Source organism: Haliotis asinina, chromosome 2 (assembly GCF_037392515.1).
Source record: "Haliotis asinina isolate JCU_RB_2024 chromosome 2, JCU_Hal_asi_v2, whole genome shotgun sequence".
Taxonomy (NCBI): domain Eukaryota; kingdom Metazoa; phylum Mollusca; class Gastropoda; order Lepetellida; family Haliotidae; genus Haliotis; species Haliotis asinina.
In genome coordinates, this window is record NC_090281.1 from 245,363 (window position 1) to 271,300 (window position 25,938).

Below are 25,938 nucleotides of genomic sequence, written 5' to 3' on the forward strand. Positions count from 1 at the left end.
CACCTTGAACTCTGACACCATCTGCACGTGCTCAGATTTAACCCCTTGGATGTCGAGTTTTTTTTCAGGCGCACATTTTCATAAGGTTTGAAAAGTGAACGTTGTGCGAGAATTGCGCTCGCGTGGTCCTGGATCTGCATATGGCTATAAAATTGCACAGAAATGTAGAATGTTTAATTTCCTATCTGTTGGTATAAATATAACTGCGGCTACCTCAGGGGTTTGAGAAACAGACACTGCTAAAAGTTGTCCACAACTTTTGTATGTGTTGAAAAACAGTAAAATTCTCAGTTTTTTATCATGCACCAATAAAAGCACACTGCTACGATTTTTTAATTTGACATCTTTACGGAAAGTGTGAGCGAAGAAAATACAGCTTGATATCTGAACGACATAAGTGTATATGAAATGGATGTATGTGCTAATGCATAACGTCATACTCACAAAATCAAAAATGACCTGCAATAAATGTCAAAAATCGATTTTCTTCTATGACGTCAAACGTCGACAGAGAGGTCATTCACGTATAAAGATAAGGGGGCATAACTCCGCTATGGTTTACATTAGGTCAATGTAACTCAGATCACATGGAGAGGATTTGCTGCGGATACGGACAGCATATTTTCGTTATGTTTAGTTCACAGTGAACCAAACTATTCCAATACAAAGTTCCCCAATGTGAGAGGATACCTTTTGGTAGTTTCACAATTTGTAAGAAAAGATGTGAATGTACTACATCAAAAAGCAGGTAATAGCGATTTCGATGACCCTATCCAATATATAATTTAGTTCTTAGATTCCCATATTCTCCTGTTTGAGTAGATGTATTTTGATTAATTTTCCATCATTATTAACAGAGTAACAGCCACATTTTCAAATGTAATGAGACAACTGAAATTAATGCGATATTTTAGTAGACGTCACAGCATGTTTTGTGCATTTTGTGACGTCGGAAAGAGACTACTCTGGTTGCCGATTAGTATATATCTAACCTAATCTCCACTCAGTGTTTAAAAGATCTCGGCTTCTGTGTCAGAATTCAACATTTTTTAGCCAAAATGTAAAATGAATGGTTTTATCACTGAAATAGTGTCCTGAATATATCAACAATTACACAGTTTTACTACATATCTTATTGTGAGCAACACGCACACCTGTCCAGCATCAGTTTAGCGTAAATCAAAATTTCACAACACCTGAATATTCATTAGATATTCATTTAGGAAAAATACTTTTCCTCTTATGATTATGAAATTATTTCACTTCATAAGTATGCAATGAAAGGTACAAAGAGATCTCTTTTTCAGTACAGAAGTATTAGAATATGGACGTAAGGTTTGTCCAAATTAGGAAATGACCTGGTTTATATATTTTTAACAATTTTCGTATAAATATTGTTTGAGTTAGATATTCTGCCATATGATGTGTTCTAATTTGAATTGACTTTATTATCGCAAAAAAATAATAATGAATCATAAAACATTTTTGACAAACTCGCACCTGGTTAATCAATATTCATAGTTGTTTTGTTTATAAAAACGACACAAACCAATACAATGAAGAAGACAATTCCTTTAAATATGTGTGCCCCTACATTTCATAAAATGTACAATTCATTTTCATTAATATTATCAGTTTTACTTATAAGTTGGAATTAAATCGCTTTTTATTAACCTGTTAATATGAAACTACAATATTTGTCCCAACCTATTGAATATTGTACATCACAGGAACTAAAGCACATGTTGCAGTAGTGGCTACATGTGATCTCCCAACACTTGCTTAGAAGCTCAAAATGTGGTATAGTACACTTACTGAGTCAGTTTCCGATGTAAATATTATTCAAACAATCAAAAGCTTTCAAAGAATGAAAACGCATACCTTATATCCACATATGATATGATGTTGAACATCGATATATGTAGATACTGAAATCAGTTTCATGAAAAAAATATATGAACGATACGCAAAATATATATCACAACACTAAAAGTGCAATCGGAATGGTATGGCCATTGTGTTTACTCTTGTTCAATCGACCTTCACCTCAAAGAAATTGCCTAATGTGTGCAACAATGTTGACGTGTGACATCACTACCTATGACCGATTTCTTTCAAAATGGCGGCTTCGCTGACAAGGGTACACAGGATTTTGCGAGGACTTTTTCCTTGATTCAGGGATCTTTTGTACGTAAATGTGAGATGTAAGTAATCAGAATTATTCTGACTATCTGTGTATTGTTATGTGTTTGTGTCATTTACATTGTAATTGACGGGAGAAGCCAGAAATGCCGATAAGTACCGTTGTCGTTCTGCGTGATTTTGCGTCATGGCGCCACGCTGCACTAAAAGTTTGACAGTGTCTTATGAATTACCAAATGATTTAATTGTATCTGTATTTAATTTGCTATTTCTTGCTACGATACTCTTCCCCTGAATATACTAAGCGTATTGAGCCATTGTAAGCAATTATTAGACGTCTGGATGTTGGAAAATTTCCGAAAATGCTACGCAGTGTAAAATTGGAATTTTTCTTTGTTTACATTTCAAACAAGCGCTGTCTTTCGAGCACAGCGTTCGTTTTCATGTCAATTATCTTTCGTTTCGTTTTACCAAGACCGTTGGTATTGGTGACAAAGTCACCATTTGTAATTTGATTCTAAGATGTGTGGGGAAGTCAATGATGCATTTCTCGCAGCTGACTATGAAATATACGTGATGTTATAGGTGTCTCAATACCGACCTTCTCCAAACGTGATTTTGTAAACACTAACCAATATGGCGGAAAGCGCACTTCGGCGTTCGTGTAAGTGTGTTTTCGAAAACCTCCCAACCGATTCAGGGTTCATCGGCAGTGTTTCAGAATTATCATTACTGGTTACATGAAAACTGGATATCAGTGATCATTAATATACTATTTTTGAAATTCATTACTCCCAGTAATTATCCGATTTTCACACTTCAAAACATTCTGCAAATAATGCTGTGAATCTCGATTTTGTACAGTTTGAAAAATGACGAAATTTACGATGAAGCCTATTTTGAAAGGCAATTTTAAGTACTTTAGCTTGGTCTGCGATAATACTGGATGGTATCAAGAAACAGGGAATTTTCCGCAGAATTCAAAACTGCGAAGTATTTATATATGTGCGGTATGTTTAGAATTTTATTGGACTTCAAAGTGAGGGATGTAGAGGAGGGACATAAATGTCCCTGTGGCATCCAGGGGGTTACGTCACCAGCGTTACATGCCACTTTGTAAGTCCCATCGTACACAAAGTTCACATTATCATTCAGTACACATTACTGATTTTCCTTCTGAGACTAAGAGACATACACTGTGTAAAAACAACACTTGATACACTGCTATATGTTTAAAAAATATTTCTGTCATTCTCCTCAAAGAGAGTTGCTTATCCCTTCACCAGTGTTTGTATATGCATATTCCAGCACTCAAAATAATTTCAAAATTGTTGTTATTTACGTACCGCTCATGGAAATCAACTTGGGATGCATCCATAGGCAGTTAATCTAGTCAATTCCTTTTTCTTGAGTCATTTCTTGACATATCCATCGTTGTATTATCCACGAAATCCGCGAATCGCAAATTCATTAGTGATATTCATTGCCTGAATCGTTGTCTGTTGGCCAAGTTACATTTGGCACCTTCTGCCTCGCTCTCCCGCTCGAAGACAGCAGTAATGGCATCATGCCGGGAAACGGTTGCGTCTTTCCGTATCGAATGTTTCAAGTTTGAAGTAAAGACATTTTTTGATAGAAAAGAAAAATTAAGTGTAAATATAAACCCTTAGATCAGAAATAAATCGCATCTATAAATAAAATAATCTGTATGATTATTGTTATCCGTTCTTGAAGTCGCAATAGATTTCGGAAGAACAAAGGGTGTGGCAGTTTTGGCGCGAAGTCGGAACCGAGTATCTTGCGATCAAGTTACTTAATCATACCAACAGTGTATAATTTCTCATCTTATGAACAATTAATGAATTACAATATTTAGGTATCAAAATCGAAATGCGTTATAGAGAATTCGTTATTCACGACTTTTTTATATGATAACATACAGTGGTTTATTCGGGACTTTTAAAACAGTTCGCTATAGACGTCAGTTCGTTATATCTGTGTTCGTTATAAAAGTATTCTACTGTACATGTCTTATTATTGTCAACAGCGGGGATCCCGTAAAAAGATGTTCTGAGTTCACGTTACTTCATCGATCTTAACGTGGAAGAATAGATTATGCACATGTCTCTGGTCGTAAATTTTATTTCATTAGTCTAAACTGATATAGTTATAGGGTCATATCGTGCTGGACAGGGAGTGACAGTGGAATGTGTTCTAAAAACGAGTAGATCTACTTGCGGGTTTAGAAAGCTGCCAGAAGCAAGGCGACATCAAAATATTTTTCCACATAGCTTATATTTCTAGTACCAAGTCGATCGTTAATGTTTTTGACTGTCTTATATTATTGCTTTGTTATAAACTTTGCGGAAGACGTTCTGACGATAGTAAAGTATCTGCATGCCCGATCGTAAGCAATCACGGGAGAAATTGAGTGAAATGAGACGATTTTACAGGAGAACTTTACTTTATGGAGTAAATATGAATAAGAAAGACAAGTAGAAAACTTCCACAGTATCAACTGGTTATGCAGGTATTTTAAGACGGTAAGTTTTACCTTGAACTGTCCCTGTGCTACTAAAACAACTCCCCTTAAGGACAGAATCATTTAGCGTTCTTTCATGCATTGTTTGTTGTATTTATTATGAAACAACAAAAGTTACTAGACAAACACTAGTAATACCACGAGAGACAAGATTTACAGATAATTTAAACTTGATTAAATATGTTGAAAATATATTTATGCCTCATCTGTAATCGCTTACATAACAACTTATCTAACATGAATAAAAGTGTTGTAGCTTGTAATATTTATTCTGTATTTTCTTTTTAATTTAGTTTACTCAGGAAATTTGCAGTGAATAAGATTAGACTTACTTCATGAAGTGTGAAATAACTTCATGAAAATGACGAAGTCTTCAGGAAGTGTGTCTTCATAAAGTAAGTTCATGAAGATTTAAGCTAAAGTTGATGAACACTTCATGAACTGTTAATGAAGTTCATGAACTGTTAATGAAGTTCATGAAGACTTAATGAACTCATGAACTGAGTTTCGCAGGGGTGTGCAGACTTGGTGAAGGACTTCACCTGGTTTACTCCTGTCTCTATACCGTCCAGCAGTATATCAACATCAACAAAATCAACTTCAAATTTCAGATTGTGTCCACAAGCTTGGCACGCTTAAAATAGCTGTGGAATTCCTTGCTTTCATAGTGAGTCTTGACGTGCATCACCAGGGGATCATCTGATAAATTAATATGTGCAAAAGTACACAATAAAATTCTATCATGAAGAGCCTCCACACTGATCAAATCCCGACCTCTTGAATGGAGTGGCATATATAAACGATATTATTATGATTTGTTTCATTAAATTTACACTGGTTTGTCGTGATGATTGCTGCTGTCACAGGGGCTAGATACATGCAGTATTTGTGATACAAAGCACAACTAAGGTAGCTCAAGGCATTATCGATTAATAGGTCTCTAAGTCCTCCCACAAATAGAGTCGACGTTCAGGTGGGATTGATCAAAGTGCGACGCTAAGCCAATGTAAATCTGTGTAATAGTAGAACCTGTAACTTTTATCATCTCAGCCCTGAGTTGTACCTCATACTTAGTGTATAATTTATTTAGTTCCTCCTCTGACATTTTCTGAGTTTTGTCAGCAGTGACGTATTTTCCTAAATATTGTTTTCCCTTACCACGTTATCAGTCTGTCATGCTGCTTGTTGTCCTTCTGTTCATCTAATAACATCTACTCTAGTAATTCATCACACTCCATTTTATAATATAGTAATCAAGTTTTTATTTTTAAAAAATAATATCCAACATACACTAAACGCATAGAGATAAAGGTTAGATTACACACGACTAGAACTTCAAAAGACGTCATTTTACTAAAAATTACTAGAACATGACTAAAAGTTACTGAACCATTGCTAAAGATTGCTGAAACATTACTATAATTTTATTATAAACAAAGGCCGGCCGCAGGCCATTACTAAAATTTACTAAACTATTACTTGGTAATCCACTGGTTGGTCGGTTTTCAGCACAAGCTTGGCATGTTTAGTTTCAGCGAGTTGTTTGTTCAGCTGTTCCCGGTCTGGTTTACTCATCACATCGTTATCTCTCAAACACTCCTTGAACGAATCCCAACACATCTGCTCCCTCAAATCTTTGAACACAGAGTTGAATTTTTGTGTCAGCACCCAGATGCTGTGATTTGCATGCCGACCAGAGAAGGCCAGGTACAATAGCATGTCTCTCTCTTTTTTCTTATCTCTCGATTAGCGCTGCAGTCATCCAGGATGAACGTCGGTTTTCCTTCCTTTAAATTGATTGTGAAACAATGTTAACTACTCTTGTAGCTGTGTCCCTGGGTTGACTCTGTGTACGTCTGGTTCCGTCATGACCCAAGCTCTATCCTTGAAAGTCTTGTTCATGTCTGTAGTAGGGCACAAGATAATGATTTTATCAAATACTTCCTTATAATATCCCTCGCACAAATCCAGTACGAAAACTGTCTTCCAACATTCCATCTCCCCGCATATTATAGCGCAGTGTGGACTATGAGGTAGACCCCTATAGTAGGGGTGTCCCCCACTACTAGATGGCTTGCATGAATCTCCCATTGTCTATATTAAGTTGTGTGTCCATAATTACATATAAGTATAGTTTTAAGTTACCAGATCTTTGAGCCTTCTTCGTTATTTGAATGGTTATACTCTCGCTTCCGTTGTCGACACGACGCCCACTACCGTGTAGAATGTTATCATCTGTCAATCTCATATCCAACCACAACGCGTACTTTGTTGTTAAGTAATCACCGAAATTCATGGAGTATAGATCCAGGTCACTGGCCACGTTGTTGACTATTGAGTTTCGTTTGATCGCCAGTAGCTTCATTATTTCGTCCCACTGCTGGTATGCTTTCATTCCATGGCTAAATAACTGATTAGGCACTCCCGCTATAGTCACTTCTTTTGGTGATTTCTGGGTTTAAACATTTCTCGCAGTCTCTATTGAATTGGATGTATTCATCCATGGGTATGATTAAAATACCTTTCATCAATCGCACTGGCATGTTCATGTTGATATTCCATACCGTGTTGCTCTTGTCACATACTGTCATTCTGTGTTGCAGTATCCTATTGTATAGGATGGTCATTTTTCCAGAGTACTGATTTCGAATCTGCCTGGCAAAATCCGGAGTAGTCACCATGTCGAACTGAATAATGAGATGTTGTCGATCTCGTAACTACCCTCATCACCGTTCGTCGTATGAATGACTTTGCTGTAATCATTGAATGTTAGTTCGTATTCCAGCCTGTTGCCCAGTGCGGCCTGGTGAAACGGTATGTGCCCAGTTAGCAAGTCTAGTGGGATACAAAAAGTATTCCCATACACTTCAGCAATTACTTTTTCACTATTCGATAGTTTAGTTGTCTCTTCTGGTGTGAATGCATACCTTATACTTAACTTATTTGATTTTCTGCTGCTGATTCCTTGGTAGATGCTGTTGTCGCGTTCTCCCTCACGTTTCCATATGTCTGTGTAACAGTAATATACATCGCTGTCGTCTATGCTAAGCACCTGGTTGCCACTAGTTTTTATGGTGGTCTTCTTGACTATAGCATGGCCCACATTATTCACGAGCTCCCGTTTGTCGTTATCCGAAGTCAACTTGATGTTAAATGCCAATCGTGCTGTCCCTGGCACTATGACATCGTTCTCACCCAAGTTTGGGAATCTAACCAACAATCCTTGGTTCTGGTCTATCTTGCTGGGGTTGTTTGTAATAGTAACCGACTGGCGCACGGCTTTCACGCCTAGTGGTTCTCTTAATCTTCGAAAAGGATTTAGCCTTCTACCGTATTAGATTATTATATATCTAATATAATTTCTAATTATGGACGATATTGAAATTAAAGATTTTGGAGCTACTGCTCCTCCTGATGTTGATTACGACGAAGATACTTCGTTTACTAAGTTGAGCGACAAACTTTTAAAACCAGCAGTAGACGATTATTATGATGGATTAAGAAGCCATACAAACTACATCGAGCCTCAGAGTTGAGATTATTCAAATTTTTTTATAGATAAAAAGGGCATTCTACGCCTTAAGGATAAGCCGGAAGTTGACCTCATTACCAGGCGCACTAGAAAACCACTTGCCTTGTGAACTCTAGCCTGTCGCCATAGTACTGAATTTATCTGTGAAAAACTAAACATGCAGGACTACGGTGGTGCAAAATGGAACCGAAGGTCGTTCAAGATTTGCAAGCTACCATATCCGAACGGAGCTGTAGTGGTGACATTACACAGCGTGCTACAGAAGCAACGGACAGCATCGATGCCGGGGTTTAAATTTCCAATGAGGGTACTGTATGGCCTAGATGAAGCCTTGAAACACATATGCGGAGAAGTGAGTGAGTGAGTTAAAATTTTACGTCACATCGGCAATATCTCAGCCATATCGTGACGAGAACATTTAATTCTGAAATGAAATATATGTCTATTATAAAACCTGTCAACGAAGGACAGTAAAACAACTAGAATATCACAGATGAGAATATAAAACTAGTAACATATGCGGAGAATTCGCAAAGAACATGGGAAAACTGAACGAACTCGACGAGCATATAGCTCATGAGAAAAAGAGACTAAGCGAAATGGAAGACGAGGATATAAAGAGTCGTATCAAGGAACGAATTAGTAATTTAGAAGACGAGAGATGCACTCGATTAGAATCCGCTTCCTTGAATTGTGAACAGCTGAGATCCCATATCAGCCGCATTCGGGAAACAATCGATAGAATACTGAATGAGGAAACCAAGTTGGCCGACTGGATATGAATATTGTTCCGAGAGCAAGGCATCACCATTGCCAGTGTTCTGACAGCACTGGGCTTCATCATATCAACTATTGTACTGTTACTGGAGGGGGTTCCCACAGTGGGGTTCCACCACACTCCACACCAGGTGGTGATGCCATAGACATCTGAATTCACTTGGAGAGGCTCTGGCTAAACTTGCGGGTATGGCTGCCAAAGCCCTGCCCGGTATCCTAGCTAGTATCGTATCGTGGCTGCTCAGCATGCTGGGTAAAACTACCATGTGGCTTGGTCAAAATCTGTGGGCATTCATCGTCGCCTTGGCTGGGCTGGTGTACATTTCGGCAAGGGAATTTTTAGCCAAATGAGACAGAAGCCAACTGCAACATCTCCAACAACCAGCGCTGTGTTACGATCGATGTGCTGTTGATCGGACACCTGCACAGTGGATGATACTGTGGGGTCCACACCTCCTGGATTAACCCTTGGCTCTGGTGGTGATACCACAGTGGGGGTTCCCCAAGTGTGTGGGAGGCATTGATGTCTGCATTAACACCCAATTTTTGGTCGGCTGTGGTGATGATTATTTCATTGTTGTAGCCTGTTATTTTTATTGATTCTCAGACGCATATCACTCGGAGACGCATATCACGGAACAAGTAGTCGACTTTTGACCTGACATATTGCAAAGTGTCTTGGTATCGTTTTATAGCACTAGGTAGATCTACTGGTGATGCAATAACATCCTCAATGTTAGCCACAAACTGTTCCAACCATCTTCCGAACTAGGAGGCTGCTCCACTTTTTGAATAGCGAAAGCAACACCACCTTTAAAATTCATACGATCATCTCTCCATTCATTACTTGACAAAGCAAAGTCCTGCCTAAGTATACCTTATTTCAGTAAATCATCACTGAGCTCTTTTACTGTTCTCGCACCAGAAAAGATGTCAATATCCCCTGCAGTGGCAAAATCCCCCCCCCAATGTTATGTGTACAGTGAAGCCTCGTTAATCCGGACGGTTGTGTTTTTCAGCAAATTCGTCTGGAATGCGAATCATCTGGACTACTGAATAAAATCCCACGTCTCAGAGTTTCTTCCCTTTACCATTACAAAAAAGACACGACTCTGAATTAAACAAATCATAAACATTTAATGTTATAAAGCTTATAAAATGACCAATAGCAAGCACAACAATACAAAAAAGTTTCTCAAAAGTTAACAAGAGTTCATCATGTCAACTCAATGTTTATTGTTCCCAATGACTGAGGGCTGTTACGTAAACATCGCCCGGGAGGCAAGGGAGGCGTTGTTACCGTTCGTGAACATGATTTACAGTGTCCGGACAATGAAGCAATTTACTGTTTGTTTTACTGATTGGTTACAGCTATTCAGCGTCCGGTTCCGGAAACCGAATTTCCGGATTACCGAGGCAAAATATATAGGCATTAATTGGTAACAAGCTAAAATCGTCCGGGAGACGAGACATCCGTATTATCGGCATCCAGACTAACGAGGCTTCACTGTATTAATTCCCTAGCTTGGAACGCCTAATCCATGATTCGGCCCCGGTAAATGCCAGTCCATCTTCGGATCAACACTGAATTCATTACAAACTCATTCGTATGCCCGTCTATCATACGGATTGTTTATTGCATTCCATGCCATATCCTTATGTATTGGTGCTCTTAATTCTTTGAGAATATGTCTGATATGGTAGTATATGTGAAATGTACACACAGGTTTACTGAGTTCATCACGTCTAGTGTCTGTCAACGTCAAACCACATCCAGTCGTCGTGCACCACACTGCGAAATTGAATTGATTCTGCCAGAATTGCATTGGGTTGTTAAACCATGCGTGTACAGTGTTCACGTTTGTGGCAGAAACCCCATAATGTTCAAACACATCCATGAATCCGGCTTTGAAATACGAACCATCCGCATCAACAAAGATTTTCATGTTTGTGAAGTCGGAGGCATTTATGTTGTCGTTGTGGGGCTAACGTACTTCGGGTTTATACATATTATTACTATATATAATTTATATTAAAATATGTACATTACTCTTCCAGATATAACGAAAACCATTCAACTTATACACGCTATTGATAACACATCTGGGAAACTCGAAATAGCACTATGTGATATCACCTACCACCCTTGATGGACAAACATCAGCAGGTGGAAAAAAAATATTGTGTTGTACATCAGTGGAGCTGAACAAGCAATAACCGATGGTTACTACAGTGTGTGTTCTCTCAATGATGAAATTTTCAAAGAATTAGGAGCTGAACTTAAAATAGATGACTCAAATGGGTAGTGTTAAACAACAGCAAGGGAAAAAACACACTTAAACTCAGTTAACCATTGGCGGAGATGCTAGGGGAAAAAACACACTTAAACTCAGTTAACCGTTGGTGGAGATGCTAGGGGATCTGCCACCATTTGAAATACCCATACCGCGAGCTATGTGTCCATCTCAATCAGCTTAGCACAACGGATAATGTACAAAATGAACGTTATTCCACGTTGTCGAGGGCTGTCCCAGTTAAAACAGAAAAATACAATGAGGGCCACACCGAGTCATTTTCATCGCGTCAGTATAAAAAATTGATAAATGGTAATATTTCTGAATTAAAAATAACAATTTTAGATACAAAAAATAATACCATAGATTTAAGTTACTTTAGCGTAACACTGCATATACAATAATGGCTAGTAATCAAGGCCCAGGAATGCGAATAAAAAGATGCATTAATACAAGTTTGTCAGACCTAGGTGATACTACTGAGTTTGATGACACAGAAATACACGCTTTTAAGCCTATAAACAACATTAACACGCATGTTGAAGTCCCCGTCGTCAGTGAATCTGGTAATACTAAGACTTTTTAACCTAGTTACATCAGGATCTGACAGCAACACACAATACCATATAGTTCGCAACCACGCAGATGAATGGAGAATATACCCAACGTTTGGTGGTAAATTGCTCGATTTAGAAGACTTCAACAGAACAAAAACCAGAGATCAGTACAAACTGTACTATCTAATATTCACTGACGACAACAGGTGGATGATGTTACCATCTCAAATCAACTGGCTTCTCTACGTAACACTAATTTCTTCATACGTTTTCATGGAAAACAAAGACCACTACCTAAACAAAGTTGTAAATAACGGAATCCTGCTCGTGGCTTATGTCCCATCACAAAGACGCAGTGTAGCCATCACACCAGTCTCCAGTAGAGAAGCCCACATGCTGTAGTGTAAACCTGGAGAGAGCGCGGTATTACAGTTGGTTACTGAATTCGATGGTTGACTACTATCCTGGAAAGCCTTTCCGGGAATTCCACGCTAGTCATTTAGGTCTACGTAGGTGAACCATTGCAGAGTGATATTGAGATCGTGAAAGGAATCAAACTCCGGTGGGTTAAAAAACACCAGGTCCACGTTTGCTCAATTTACTTACGGGTGGGGGGTGATTCACACACCAGTCTGCAAGGTGTAACGGTGATAGTGGAAGACACTTTATCTCTACCCAAGATTTTTCTATCCAAGCACATCAATTTTATTAGTTTAAAGTTCACACTTGAGATATTATCAGAATAAACTATGGTAAGCTCTAATGTAACACTCAATGATCTATGAGACACCAAGAGATTCAATTTACCTGGTGAGGAAGCCACACTGTACCTCTTATACAGTCATCCCACTAGCAGATTTTACAGAACTTGAGTGGCTAATTAAAATAACACTAACCAACCCTTACATCATTTTTAATCAGAATGATTACGTTTCCAAAATTACTAACAATGGCATCCTTCTCACATCCTTTAATCCCTTAAAAGATAATTCTATACAAGTGTTACGAATACCAGGTCACACTGGCATTATGCTAGCCCCAGTCTACTCGAATGCCAGTTTAGTCATTCACAGTATATATGATTACTAATGTGATTTTTTTCTGGATTCATATGGTATGAAACCACACACAACACTAATTATAGACGTATATCTCACAGAAATTTCCAAGCCCAGAATACTTTTAGATGGTCTTAGAATATTTTGGTTTAAAAGGCTTGAGAATAAAAGCTGTCGAATCTTAATAAGACAAGACTATAAGCAATCAATAAGCCTCGATAGTATTCGTATTATGGGTGAAAACACACCTATTAATATCTCACCCATTTACCTGTACGATAATATAAACCTTATAGGCTTAAAATATATCAATAAAAAATTAAATGACAGATAATTAAAAACTAATTTATAAACTATATTATAGACAAATAGAATGAGGCTGTATCCAGCCATAGGTGAAGAAGGAAACAAAGGGAAGTGTAGACGGATTTCGACTGAAACACATATGTGAAATTAAACATCAGCTAGAACAAAAGCGTGATATCTGGGCATCAATACATAAAAGATACAATAGAGCTTTAAACTACATAGATGGTGCTGATACCACCTTTAATGGCAACTAACATGGCATTAGGAGCATTTGGAATTGGGCTGTTGACAACAGTCGTAGCAGCACCTGTTTATAGAGAGTAGTATAGGGAATAGGGAGTTTTGGGCCACCACCATATATGGGGAATTCCCTGTGGGGTTTTGTCCCCACACATTTAAACTCACAGTAATTATTTTATAGGTATACCATTGTGTGGGGTTTCCCCACACCTCTGTAAATTTATACGTGAATGGTTTTTGCAGATGAAAAGTAGTTGTATAATTAGTCTCAGATGTGGTGTACTTTTTTCTTTTCCCTGCAAATTTGCAGGCAACTTGGCCATGTGAGCTAAAACCACCATTCCCTATACTGCTACTGCACTGTTGGTGTCACTCTGCGATTGGTTAGACTATTGTGCTGCTAGTGTCACTGTGTTATTAGTTAGACTACTGTACTGTTGGTGTCACCATGTTATTAGTTAGACTGTTCTATTGCATACCCACGGTAACTAAGGACAGTAATATAGGGGTGTGATACGGATGATGTGAAATTGTGTATTGCACTCTAGATTCCACATTGAACCCCTTCTTGTTCTACTTTCTCCAAAGGTCATCATTTCTTTGTTTTCTTAAGCTCCAGAGTAATGCAAGATGAGATGTTATATGATCAATATAGAACATCTTACTCATCCAGTAGGATGTTTTAATTTGACACGGAGATGTCATCGGAGCAACAAGTTGAACAGACAATACAAAACATCCAAATGTAATATGTATGTATTCCTTGTATTATTCTGTGATGGTGTGTTTCAGAGCTCTAGCTGACAGGATGGGGGAAGCCAAAGCCAGTGGCAACCTGGGAAACACTCTAAAAGTCCTTGGGAAGTTCGATGAGGCCATTGTGTGCTGTGTCCGACATCTGGATATATCCCGAGAAATAAGAGACAAGGTGAGTCAGTTGTCATGTTGTTATTACTCAGCTGCAGGAGTCGTGTGCAGAGGACCTCAACTGTTTGTCAGTTTAGGTTTACGCTATTGTGATGTTGTGCTTTCTGGCCTGGATGCAGTGGACCTCAGGATTAACAGGTGTATGTTAACTTCAGCTCCCTAGTATGGTGATCTACTTTATGTTTAATTTTTAATGTCATGTTTAATTTTAACTTGCATTATTTTGGATGAGTATCACTTTTTACATTTATGTCCATTTTAGTCCACTGTCACAAAAAAAGTTTTCTTGTGGACCCGAGTATTGTTAAATTCTGACATCAGAGCAAGGTATTGCTAAATTTCAACATCTGGTAAATAGTCAAAATAAAATAACAACACAAAACGTCCAAAAGTACTTGAAATTGTGTGTATCATCCCTGCTTACTCAGTTCATGTGTGCTGAGCAGGCACAGTATTTGATGGTATGATCACTTTCAATCTGTGTAAAAACAGTCTTGTTTTCTTTTGACTTTCGTGGCTGTCTGTTAGTCAAAGCATTTGGTTATCGCACTGAAGACCCAGGTTCGATTCCCCACTGGGTACAGTGTGTGAAGCTCTTTTGTGGTGTCCCCTACCATGATTTTGGTGGAATGTTGCTGTAAGTAGCTTAAAACTCACTCAAATGACTCGCAATTACTGTTTCCTTGCTTGCAGTGTCTACATACAGTTTGTCTTATCTTCAGTTTATTATGACAAAGTTATATTGATCATTTTCATGAGACATAGACTTTAATGTTGTTCTCTTTGTTTTATGAAACATATAATATTTCAGATTCCCACCTGTCCTATGTTCAGTTATGTCCTTCATATTCTCGTTACACGGTAGATATCTGCCTTCAGCAATATTTTAATTGTACTGGACAACTTCTTGGTGGATATGTACTTGTTTTACAGTTCCAAGATAAGTGGTTACGAGTCTTTATACATGGAAGGTTGTGGCTTGGATTAACAGTTATGTCATCATAAAGGGTTTTAGTGAACGCTGTTTTGTATGAGATATTCTACATCGTAATGAGTGTAGATGAGATATTCTGCACCGTAAAGAGTGCAGATGAGATATTCCATGTCATAACGTGTGCCGGTGGGATATTCTACATTATAATGTGTGCAGATGATGTATTCTACATTATAATGTGTGCAGATGGGATATTCTACATTATAATGTGTGCAGATGATATATTCTACGTCATAATAAGTGCAGATGAGATATTCTACGCCTTAATGAATGCAGATAAGATATTCTACACCGTAAAGAGTGCAGATGAGATATTCCACGTCATAACGTGTGCCAGTGGGACATTCTACATAATTAGTGCAGACAAGGCTTAGTACTGCAGAGGCAGCAGTGAAATATTTTTGAAAGTGAATGAATACAGGTTGCTGTTGAAGGGCAGTGTGTTACAGGGTGATAAGGAGAGTATCTTGTCAACATAAATTACCTCATCAAGAAGATGCATAGACATCATCTGTGGTGGTCAGTCTGACGGTTGTTGTTTGTGGGGACAAGACCTGGTACTCTAGAAAATTTGATAGTCATATATAAACTTAATCATGGTGAGGTCATTTATACTCAAAGATAGATGTAACTTTTTGTGTTTAATGGGCACTTTAAATGTCGTGTTAGAACTTGCAGTGACGCAACTGATTCAACTTTCATTGAGTTTGAGTGAAACAAAACATTGTCAAAAATAGCGAAAAACAAAAGTGTTGAAACTTAAAAGTGTCTAATTCAGGACAGCCATTTTCGAGATATTCCTAAAAAAATTAAAACTTTGTAGCCAAGCCGTATTGGACTTATTTGTTATGTTTTAGTCACTACCACAGTCTATATTGTCAACCACCCTGTTCATGTCAATGCTCGTCTTTAAGTGACACAATGTCCAGCAGGAGGTACCACACCATGGAATGTTTCACTCTGATACTCATGTCCTGCAACAGGCAGACAATCAACAGTGCATGCAGACTGGGGAATGGGTAGAGGTCACTCCATCCTTCTTGCTCCCTCACCAGGTCGTGGATAGCATTCCCATAACAATGAGCGTTTCCAATGACCGGCAGTATCCTTCTCGCGGTCATTTCTTCTGCATATATGTGAGTATATATATACATATATGCTCATATCTATCCAGAATGCAGAAGATATTCTCACCGTAATGAGTGCAGATGAGATATTCTACGTCATAATGTGTGCAGATGGGATATTCCACATTATAATGTGTGCAGATGATATATTGTACATTATAATGTATGCAGGTGGGACATTCTACATTATGTGTGCAGATGATATATTCTACATTATAATGTGTGCAGATGATATATTCTACATTATAATGTGAGCAGATGGGATATTCCACATTATAATGTGTGCAGCTGATATATTCTACATTATGATGTGTGCAGGTGGGATATTCTACATTATATTCTACATACAGTTTTTTATAACAATGGACAGGCAAAGACTCTAAAATGGACAGAGAGAGAAACAATAGCATTTCCTTGTACAGTGATGACAGACACAGCCAAGGGGGATGACCAATAAAGGCCACAAATATCATATACAATGTGTGACAAAGTGGAACAGGGTGGCTGACAACACAATGTACACTGTGATGGTGATAAGGATTTAGAATGCAGATTAAAAAATAACAAATAAGTCTCATGTGGCTTATCTAAAAAGGTTTTTGTTTTTTTAGAAATATCTGGATGATGGTTGTCCTGAATTAGACACTATAACAAAACAAAACAGCACCATGTTTAACTCAAACTCCCAAACACAACAGCCTACTGCATGTGGAGGATAGACTTCCTATGCAGGTTATAGCAGTGTTTCCTTTAGAAGCAACAATAGACAGTATTGTGGCCTCACAACTTCTTCACCATGCAACAGGGTATACTGTGAAGTGCCCATGACATTGGCGCCAACTGCATGGTTACAGGATGGTGAATCCATAGAAAGTGTGCTGTCACCAGGTGTCTCCTTCTGTCATTCACTGACTGAGGGACTGGTTCCAGACCACACAGAGTACAGGACAGACCTTCCTTGGAAGACCTAGGAAAACATCAAGGGCATATGGCCAATATGTTGTGCTCCAAGCCTTTGGGAAGTGATTTACAACTGCCAGTGTCCAATTGCCACGAGCTGCATAGGAAGTCTGTCTTCCACATGCTCTTGGCTGTTGGTGGTGTGTTTCAAAACCTCTGTTTTCCACCGTTTTTGACAGTGTTTCATTTCACTCAAACTCAACGAATATTGAATTTAGTTCATTCACTTTATGTTCTAACATGTTTCAAGCACCCATTAAGCGCTCAAAAAGCTGCTTTTACCTTAAAGTATATATCACCTCACCATGATTAAGTATAAGTATGCCTGTCAAATTTTAGGGTGTTCCCATACTTTTTGTTTGTTGTAATTATTGTCAGAGTATAAAACAGAATGGAAATTGAGAAAAAATGAAATGTTGATATAAAACTGACACTGTTAAGTAACACTTTTAAGGTATTGAAGTCTGTGGCAGTATGGAGACTGATTTTTGGCTTTCAATGCTGCTGTAGTTTAGGACTTCTCAGGGAGCTGCTGATTATAGTGAGTGAGTTTGCAATATTATCATGTGATATTATTTAGGCTGACAATACCTTGTTTTCTGACGTGGGAAATACTCAGGGATGAGAAATTTCCGCGGATCCGCGGAAATCCGCGTTTTTTTACATCCCCAGAGTCATTTTTCTGAAACGTCTAAATATATATACAGTGTTAATATTGATTTTAGAAGCCATATTTAGTGTGTAAAATGCCAAAATCCCAGGAGCTTCCGGGGGGCTTCGCCCCCCTGGGCCCCCGACCAGGCTCCGCCCTGGACCTGGCTAGACCCCCGACTAGTTTTCAGCTGTAAATGAAAATTTCCATTCTCATCCCTGAATACTGTGACAGTATACATGTACTATTTTTTCTTAAAAAAATGAGCCATGCCCACTGAACCGGACTACTTTTGGCATGTAATGTGGGGGGATATAGTCGACGCCTCATCTGTCCGTCCATAATCATTTTGTTTCCGGAGCATAACTCAGAAACCGTTCAACATTTTTGGACCAAACTTGATAGATGTAGTAATCTCAGCCTATGGTTGTGCCTTTTGCTATTTACAGATTTTTGACATTTATATTTTTTTTGTTTTTCCATGGAACATTTTGGTGTTAGTCTAATGGTGGGGTTGGCTTCGATTCCAGAGCAGAACTCAAAAACCGTTCAATATTTTTCTGCAAAACTTAGTAGATATAAGAATCAGAACATTAAGTGGTGCCTTTTGCTATGTACAGGTTTTTGTGATTTATTATTTTCTCGGTTTCGATGGAAACATTTCTGACATAGTCTCAAAACTAAGAGGTATGTTTCGTTTCTGGAGCAGAACTCAAAAACTGTTTATTATTTTTCTGCAAAACTTGGTAGATCTATCAATCAGAACCTGAAGTGGTGCCTTTTGCTATTTACAGGGTTTTCATGCTTTATTTTCACGGGGAAGAAATGACCTCCTATACCGGGTTCAGTCTCTGATGGAGCCACCTAGGTTCAGGTTCCGAGGTGGGCACATTTGCATGATACCCTTATACAAGATACTTAGACCCAAATTATCTCAGATGCATAATGGGTACCCGTCAGGATGTGCTGGCAATGTGAGTGTTTGGTTCATTGTGCCTAATAGGCAGCATGGTTGTATGATCCGTAGGGAGATGAAAGAATATAAGCGTGATAGTTTCCTATGACTTATATGTAGGGCCATATGAGTGGACTATGTTACTATGTCATGTCATGTTCCACTTTGTGACGTCACAGACAATGCTGTTCATTACTGACAGTCAATACAAAACATGGGCCACTTAAAAGCATTCCATGTCAATGATAGACGACGTAATGAATGATGTTTGCAGTAGATGAATTTCAAGTCATCATTTTCCTTTAGCATGTGGATTCAGATGCCTGTCTGTCCTACGCCCTGGTAATCATCCTGATACAATTCTAGCAGGTCGACTCATGTTAAGCCGTGCAGGCACTGTTTGCAAAAGTATTTCTTTTCCTTGTAGTTCGATTGGTCATACAACAATGCGCTGAAATGGTTGATCCACGCATAGTGATAATTGTCTCCTCGCTGGATCATGAATACATCGATGGTTTTGTGTCCACATTCTTTCTCAAGGGGACTGAACTGATGTATCGTTTCATTCCCTTTAGGTCCAAAGGCGTTGATATGGCTATGCAGCCATTCTGGGTTTTTTTGTTTTGGATATCTCAGAGATGGGCGTGGGTTTGTCTACGCTGTCCCAGTTGAGTCCGTTGTCTTTTGGATAGCTGGAAAGTCTGTCCGAATGCGAGTTGGTCGGAAACATCACAACAATCGTCACCTTTGTTTTTGACGTTCACCATGACTTTTTATTGAAGTACAGGGGCATGTTCAGGTACAGTGTTTGAAGGGTTTGTACTTGGCTACATACAGGTACACTGTGTTGACCATGTCCACAGCCTAAACTGAGCCCATGTCCATGTAGTGTTTCAGGGTTTCTTGTTTTTGTGTGAGCAAGGTGTCAATGGAAGTGTCGACGGTCTCAGTTGCAACTTCTTGTTTGTCTCTGAAGTAAAGCTGTATGTGTTTTGTGGTGCCGTCCGTCAGCTGTTTGTCCAGTGACATTGTCACCATGAGTTGAAATTTTAGGCTTCCCAGATGGTTCAGTTCCTTTCCGACTTTGGCGGTGGTCCGGGATTTGAGGTCATCAACTTTAATATTTTTGTTGACGTTCATTCTCCATCCTCTTAGATACTTTTATGTGGCGTGCCTGGTCAGCACGTATTCCAGTTCCAGTGGTTTGCGTTGCTCCAGCAGTTAAAATAGCTTTGCTTTCCTCATGCGAATAACCTCTTACTCAATGCTCCTTCACCAGGAGCTTGAGTTGTTTCACTGTGGGAGATGGTTTGTGAGGAGGAATGACAAGCGACTTCAACAGCTGAGGTTTCTTCAAATGGGATTACTCCTTGTTCTTGGGCAAGCTTTTTCAGTTCTTGAGCAGTTGGCGTTGCTGCTATGTTCTGAAGTGAAATCTCTGATAGGATCTGGAGTTTCGCTGTGTTCAGAAGTGAAGTCAACTCTCTAATAGGGTTTCACATATCTGAAGGGTTTTCCACAGTGTTGGTGTCTCGCTTGCATACTATGCCTCGCTATTAAGCAGTAGCAACCCCACCAAAACGTTGGATAGTTAAACTTTCAGACTGACAAAAAAAATTAAGAATCAGTGAAAAAATGTGGGCCTTGCAGCGGCGATAATGGCATTTGATGCCTTTGCAGCACACTTTACACGTTTAGTTGATGAAATCTTTTCACATGGTCATCATGTGCATGCCTCGTTATTTGGCAGTGCATTTCTTGTAGCAGGTCTCAGTTTTGCCGAGAAGGATATACTTGCCCGTCATCCCATGATTTTTGTATATACGCATGTAAAGGACAAGGTATGATAAGGGTGGTTTTTGGCCCACTAACAGAATTGGCTGAAAACATGTTATTTGTTTAGAGACAACTTAGCTTTGCATAAAATAGCTGCATTTTACATGATCTGAGGTGTAATTTCACTGCAGAGGGGCCCAAAATGGGTTTTATGTTCCCATGAAAAGTAACAAGAAGTCTGAATATCACTGTGCCATAATGACTTATTTACAACTGTCATTTTATTTACATACAAATTACAGCAGTTTTTAGACAGGTAGTCATGCTGAGAAACATGTCAATGTCAAGCATATTGTTTTAACCTCAAGGGGCCCAATTAGGGTTGCAAAACATTGTTAAGTCAATTACTTGTTAATTGTGTCCCCCAAACTGAGTCATTATTCACAGCATTCTTTGCAAGTGTAATCCATGGGTCAATTTTACAACATGTAAGCATGATAACCAATCATGTTGTACTAAGATTCACAGGGGCCTGTTTTGGGTAAAGGTACATTTTGGGCACAGCTTCATTTTAACTAGTAAGTGTTACAAGTCAGCATTTACAACCAGTTTTAGCAAATATACATCTCAATCATCAAGTAGTATAGGGAATGACAGTTCTAAAACACTTTCAAGAAAAGTCTCTACAAAGCCTTATTTACTAAATAAGGCTTTGGTTGGGCCCTTAGCTCTTGCTACTATTACCCCTACTACTTAACGTGTGTTGGAGGTAACACTGTGCCGTACGGTACGATCAATAATTCTTCTCTTACAAACCCCCTACCCGGCCCATCCCTCAAGTAGTATAAGTTAGGTTCGTCGGCTTTCATATCCACTTTATCTATGTTGTTAGTTTTGACTGACCATATAGGATCGGTGGCTCGCTTACGGCTATCACCCTCGTGTTCCCCCGGCTGGTGTAGATACCTCACTAGGGCCCTATCTGGATCCCACTTTTTAAAAAAGTCTCTACAACGCCTTATTTACTAAAAGTTGGCGGCCTATGTCATGTTTATATCGATGAAACAGTTTAACGTGAACCGCCTACGATCACTTTGGTGTTCGTAATAAAGGCTTGCTGGGCTTTTTGTATCCCCTGTTCTATGTACTTTTTTTTCTCGTCTTCGCTGATAGCAGACTTACGAGACTTGGACCGAATATCTTGTTTCATTCCGTTATATTTTGTGAGTTCAGAGAGGATTGAACGAAACTCCTCTTCTGAGATCTTACTGTCAGAGAGTGCCGTGGAAATACGCTCACTCACTGTGTTGAGCTTTGCTTCGGCCAGAACCCTGATCTCGTCGTGTTTCAATGCCTTACGATGCAGTCTGCGTGATACTAACTTAAGCGCCAACCCTGCCAACCCTGCCACCCCAGCTGTTATTTCAATACCTAGCACTATAGGTGCGGCCACGATGGTAGCCAACAACCCAACGCCTGCCGCCCCTAATCCCATGCTGGTTGCCATAAGGGTAGTGTCAGCCCCGTCCACGATATTGAAAGCTCTATTGTACTTTTTACATAGTGCTTTCCGCGTGTCACGGTCTTGTTCTAGTTGGCGTTTCACATCACATAACTGCCTCAAGCGGAACCCATCTACGGTTTCCAGCGTCTTCGCTACTTCCTCTACGACTGGGTACAGACCCATCCTATAATATATATTTTGAAAGATATTTTAATTGGGTTTCAGTTAAAAGTTTATTAATGAATTTGAAGTCTACAAGATCTAGCTTATTAGTCAGGGTAATAGGTGAGAGGCTAATATACTTTTCTGTTGTAATAAAAACCCCACTGAGGCTTATTAAGCGGTTTATAGGGTCCGCGTAGGTATCCCGTTGTATAACAATACGGCAATATTTGTGTAAGTGTTCGGTTTGCCAATGTATTGACACCCCGGGTAAAATTTGGTGTACTCTTGAGGTGTTTTCATTACCTAAATAGGAAAAGAAGACTTCTATGATGAGTGTGAAAGGGAGTAATATTTTATCAAGATATTTACTATAAAAATTATTGCTAAATGTTAATTTATTTTTTGGTACAGACTTTAACATATTTTTTTCGATACCAAGAGTTATCATGTATAATTCACCCTCCGAAATGAAATCCCCGGGCCAGATACCGTTATTCCTAATCTTAGAGACCAACTCCAATTCTTCCACCCCATCTTTTAATGTGATATAAGGTGAGGCGAATGTTAAGTTGACCAGCCATTTGGGCTCTTTTAAATCTGGTAACGGCACCCGTCTGTACACGTTGTCTTTGAAGTGCAGGATGTATAATTCATCTTCCTCACCAGGCTGATCGAATCCCTCCGTATCTCCTAGGTCGTTAAGCGTAGTGTTGGGATGACTGGTCATTATTATACTATTACGATATAATTTCCAACTGGTTTTTTGATAATAATTCAGGGGTGAACTTCATACCCATGAAGTGTATGTTGTCAGGCAGGAAGATCTTGGTTAGTGATATCTTGTTTTCCACGATCACGTTGACCCCCTCCAGACTGGTGTCGGCTCCAACACCCACCCGCACGTAAACGTTGCAAACTTGATACTGGTGTCGTTTCACCCACCCGAGTTTGATCCCATTCACGATCTCGACATCATTCCCCGATGGTTCCCCTAGGTAGACTTTGATGATCAGTGTTGAGTTTGCCGGTAGACTCTCTTGTATCTTGACCACGCCTTCGAATTCAGACACCAACTGCAATGTCACGTTTTGTATGGTCAGTTTACTCGATAGCATGTGGGCTGCCATAGTGTTGACTGGGCTGACGACTACGCTACGTCTCTGAGTTGGGACATAAGCCACGAGCAGGGTTCCATTGTTCACGACTTTGTTTAGGTGGTTGTCTTTGTTATCAGTAAACACGTAAGGGGAGACGAGTCTAATATTGAGAAACCAGTCGTTATCAGGTAACAACACTCACGTGTCATCTTCGGTGAAGACGAGCATATATGGTTTGTTTTGGACGACGGTAGTGCTCTCAACATCGTCTAAGTCGAACAGTTTACCCCCGAACGATGGGTATATTATCCAATTATTATTACCGGTGTTGACAAGGGCGTACTTAGTGTTGACTGTTGCTCTTGTGGTATCTACTATATCACTTAGGGTTCCACCGGAGACTTCAACGCGTTTGTAAATGTTGTTTTTCAGTTGCAAGGCGTACGATTTACCATCTACTCCGGGAGCGTCGAAACCGCGTGTGTCTCCGAGGTCGGAGAGCCCGATATTGACGCATTTTTTCACTCCGGGCCCTTGTGCGCTGGTCATTTTACATGAAGCGTTAAGCTGAGGTATCCTATATTTACAGGATTATGATTTATATCTAACACCGATATTGTCAGCTCAGGTATGTTGCCCTGGGTTAATCTCTTATACTGCCGTGGTGAAAACGACTCGGTTCTACCGTCGTTGTATTTCTCAGTTTTCACCGGCACTGCTCTCAGTATAGTGGAAGGGTGACCTCCTTGAATGTTGTACGTTGTGCTCACCTGACCGAGATGAATCTACAGCTCTCGGTACGGTACTAGGTCGGGTAACTTCGTGCCTGTGACGGTTGTTGTTGGTTTTATCTCGTCAGGAGACATACCGAGTATCCTCGCTAATGGTCGGCCGAGCCTCAAGGGGTTTCTTCCGTTGTTGATTAACACCACTGTACCGTTTGAGTCGTTCATCTTGAGTTCGGCTCCCAGGGGTTTGAAGACCTCGTCGTTTAGAGAGCACACACTGTAGTAGCCGTCAGTTATCTGACTGCGAGTTCCACTGACGAACAGCTTATTGTTGCTGGCGTTGATGTTAGTCCATTGCGGTAGGTAGGTGATATCGCAGAGTGCGACTTCGAGTTGACCTGACGTGTTATCGATCGCGTGCGTCAGCTGAACGGCCTCACCGCTCGTTATTCCTGGAAGTGTTATGTACATATTATAATATATAAATTATATATTATAATATGGATTTAGCACACTTGAAAATCGTGGTGGAAGGTAGTACGGGGTTTAAAACAACCTTTATTAATATCTTTGAAAACTATATCGTGTCCGTTAATAACGCGCAGGCGGTGGTAAACTGGAATCAAAACCCAATGCAGTTTTGGCAGAACCAACTAAACTTTGCTGTGTGGTGTGCGACGACAGGGTCGGGTGTGACACCAGACTACGGTATAGACGAACTGAGTAAGGCAGTCATTTTGTTTCATATTTATTATCAAACGAGACGAATATTGAAGGAAATAAGTGCTCCTCTTCCCCAAGATAAAGCGTGGAGTATGACGAATAACCCCTATGATAAACGCGCTTATGAACGTGTTTGTGGGGAGTTTGAGATTCCAACGAATAAAGACTTTCGCCTTCCTGGTGTGAACCATGGTCTCGGTATAGTTCTCGTGTACTTCTACAGGTCCGGAACATATTATGCCGGTTCTAAAGATGGTTCATACAACCCAAACCGTCATACATTTACAGGCCCCACAACGAATGAAAAGATCCATGTCAGCTGTATAAAGCAAACCAATCCTGATGCAGCCACAGCCTGGACTAAAATGATCTCAAAAACATCGAAAGAATTCACTCGTGCTGGTACAATACGCTTGAACGACTCGATTCGAACGTACGTGTGGGCGCTGTTGGGTGCGCAGTCGATGACGCGTTCCAACATCCTCGGTAAGGGAACTGCTTACGACGCTCAGAAACAGTTCGTTTCCAACGTTGAGGATGCTGTCAATTCTCCAGTTGATCTCCCGCGGGCTATCGACCGTTACCAAAACGTGTTAGAATACGCCAGATCGAAAGTCAATTACGTGTTCGGCGTGGGGCTGTACATGGCTCCGAGTGATATGCAACTGAGAGTAAAAAAAGTGGTGGGTTATAACAATAAAATAGTCATAGCCACGGCGGATCAAAAGTTGGGTATCAACCCCGATATTAACACCCCTTATATCCCACACATCCCACCACGTGAAACGGGTATAGTGGCGCCACCCCCGGAGTCTAAAGTTCATGTGCCCCCCACACACCCCCATATTCATGTGGGGGTACCCCCCTATCAGCAGCATA

At 39.7% G+C, this 25,938-nt stretch overlaps 1 protein-coding gene across 2 annotated transcripts in view; it reads left to right on the forward strand.

Annotated features, from left to right (window-relative positions):
* Positions 1–25,938, forward strand: part of LOC137273094 (G-protein-signaling modulator 2-like) — a 234,008-nt gene that overhangs the window by 102,646 nt on the left and 105,424 nt on the right. For both annotated transcript variants that reach the window (XM_067805542.1, XM_067805541.1), the window contains exon 4: positions 14,244–14,379. In XM_067805542.1, coding sequence (XP_067661643.1) covers positions 14,244–14,379 — 136 coding nt within the window. The remainder of the gene's footprint in view (positions 1–14,243; positions 14,380–25,938) is intronic.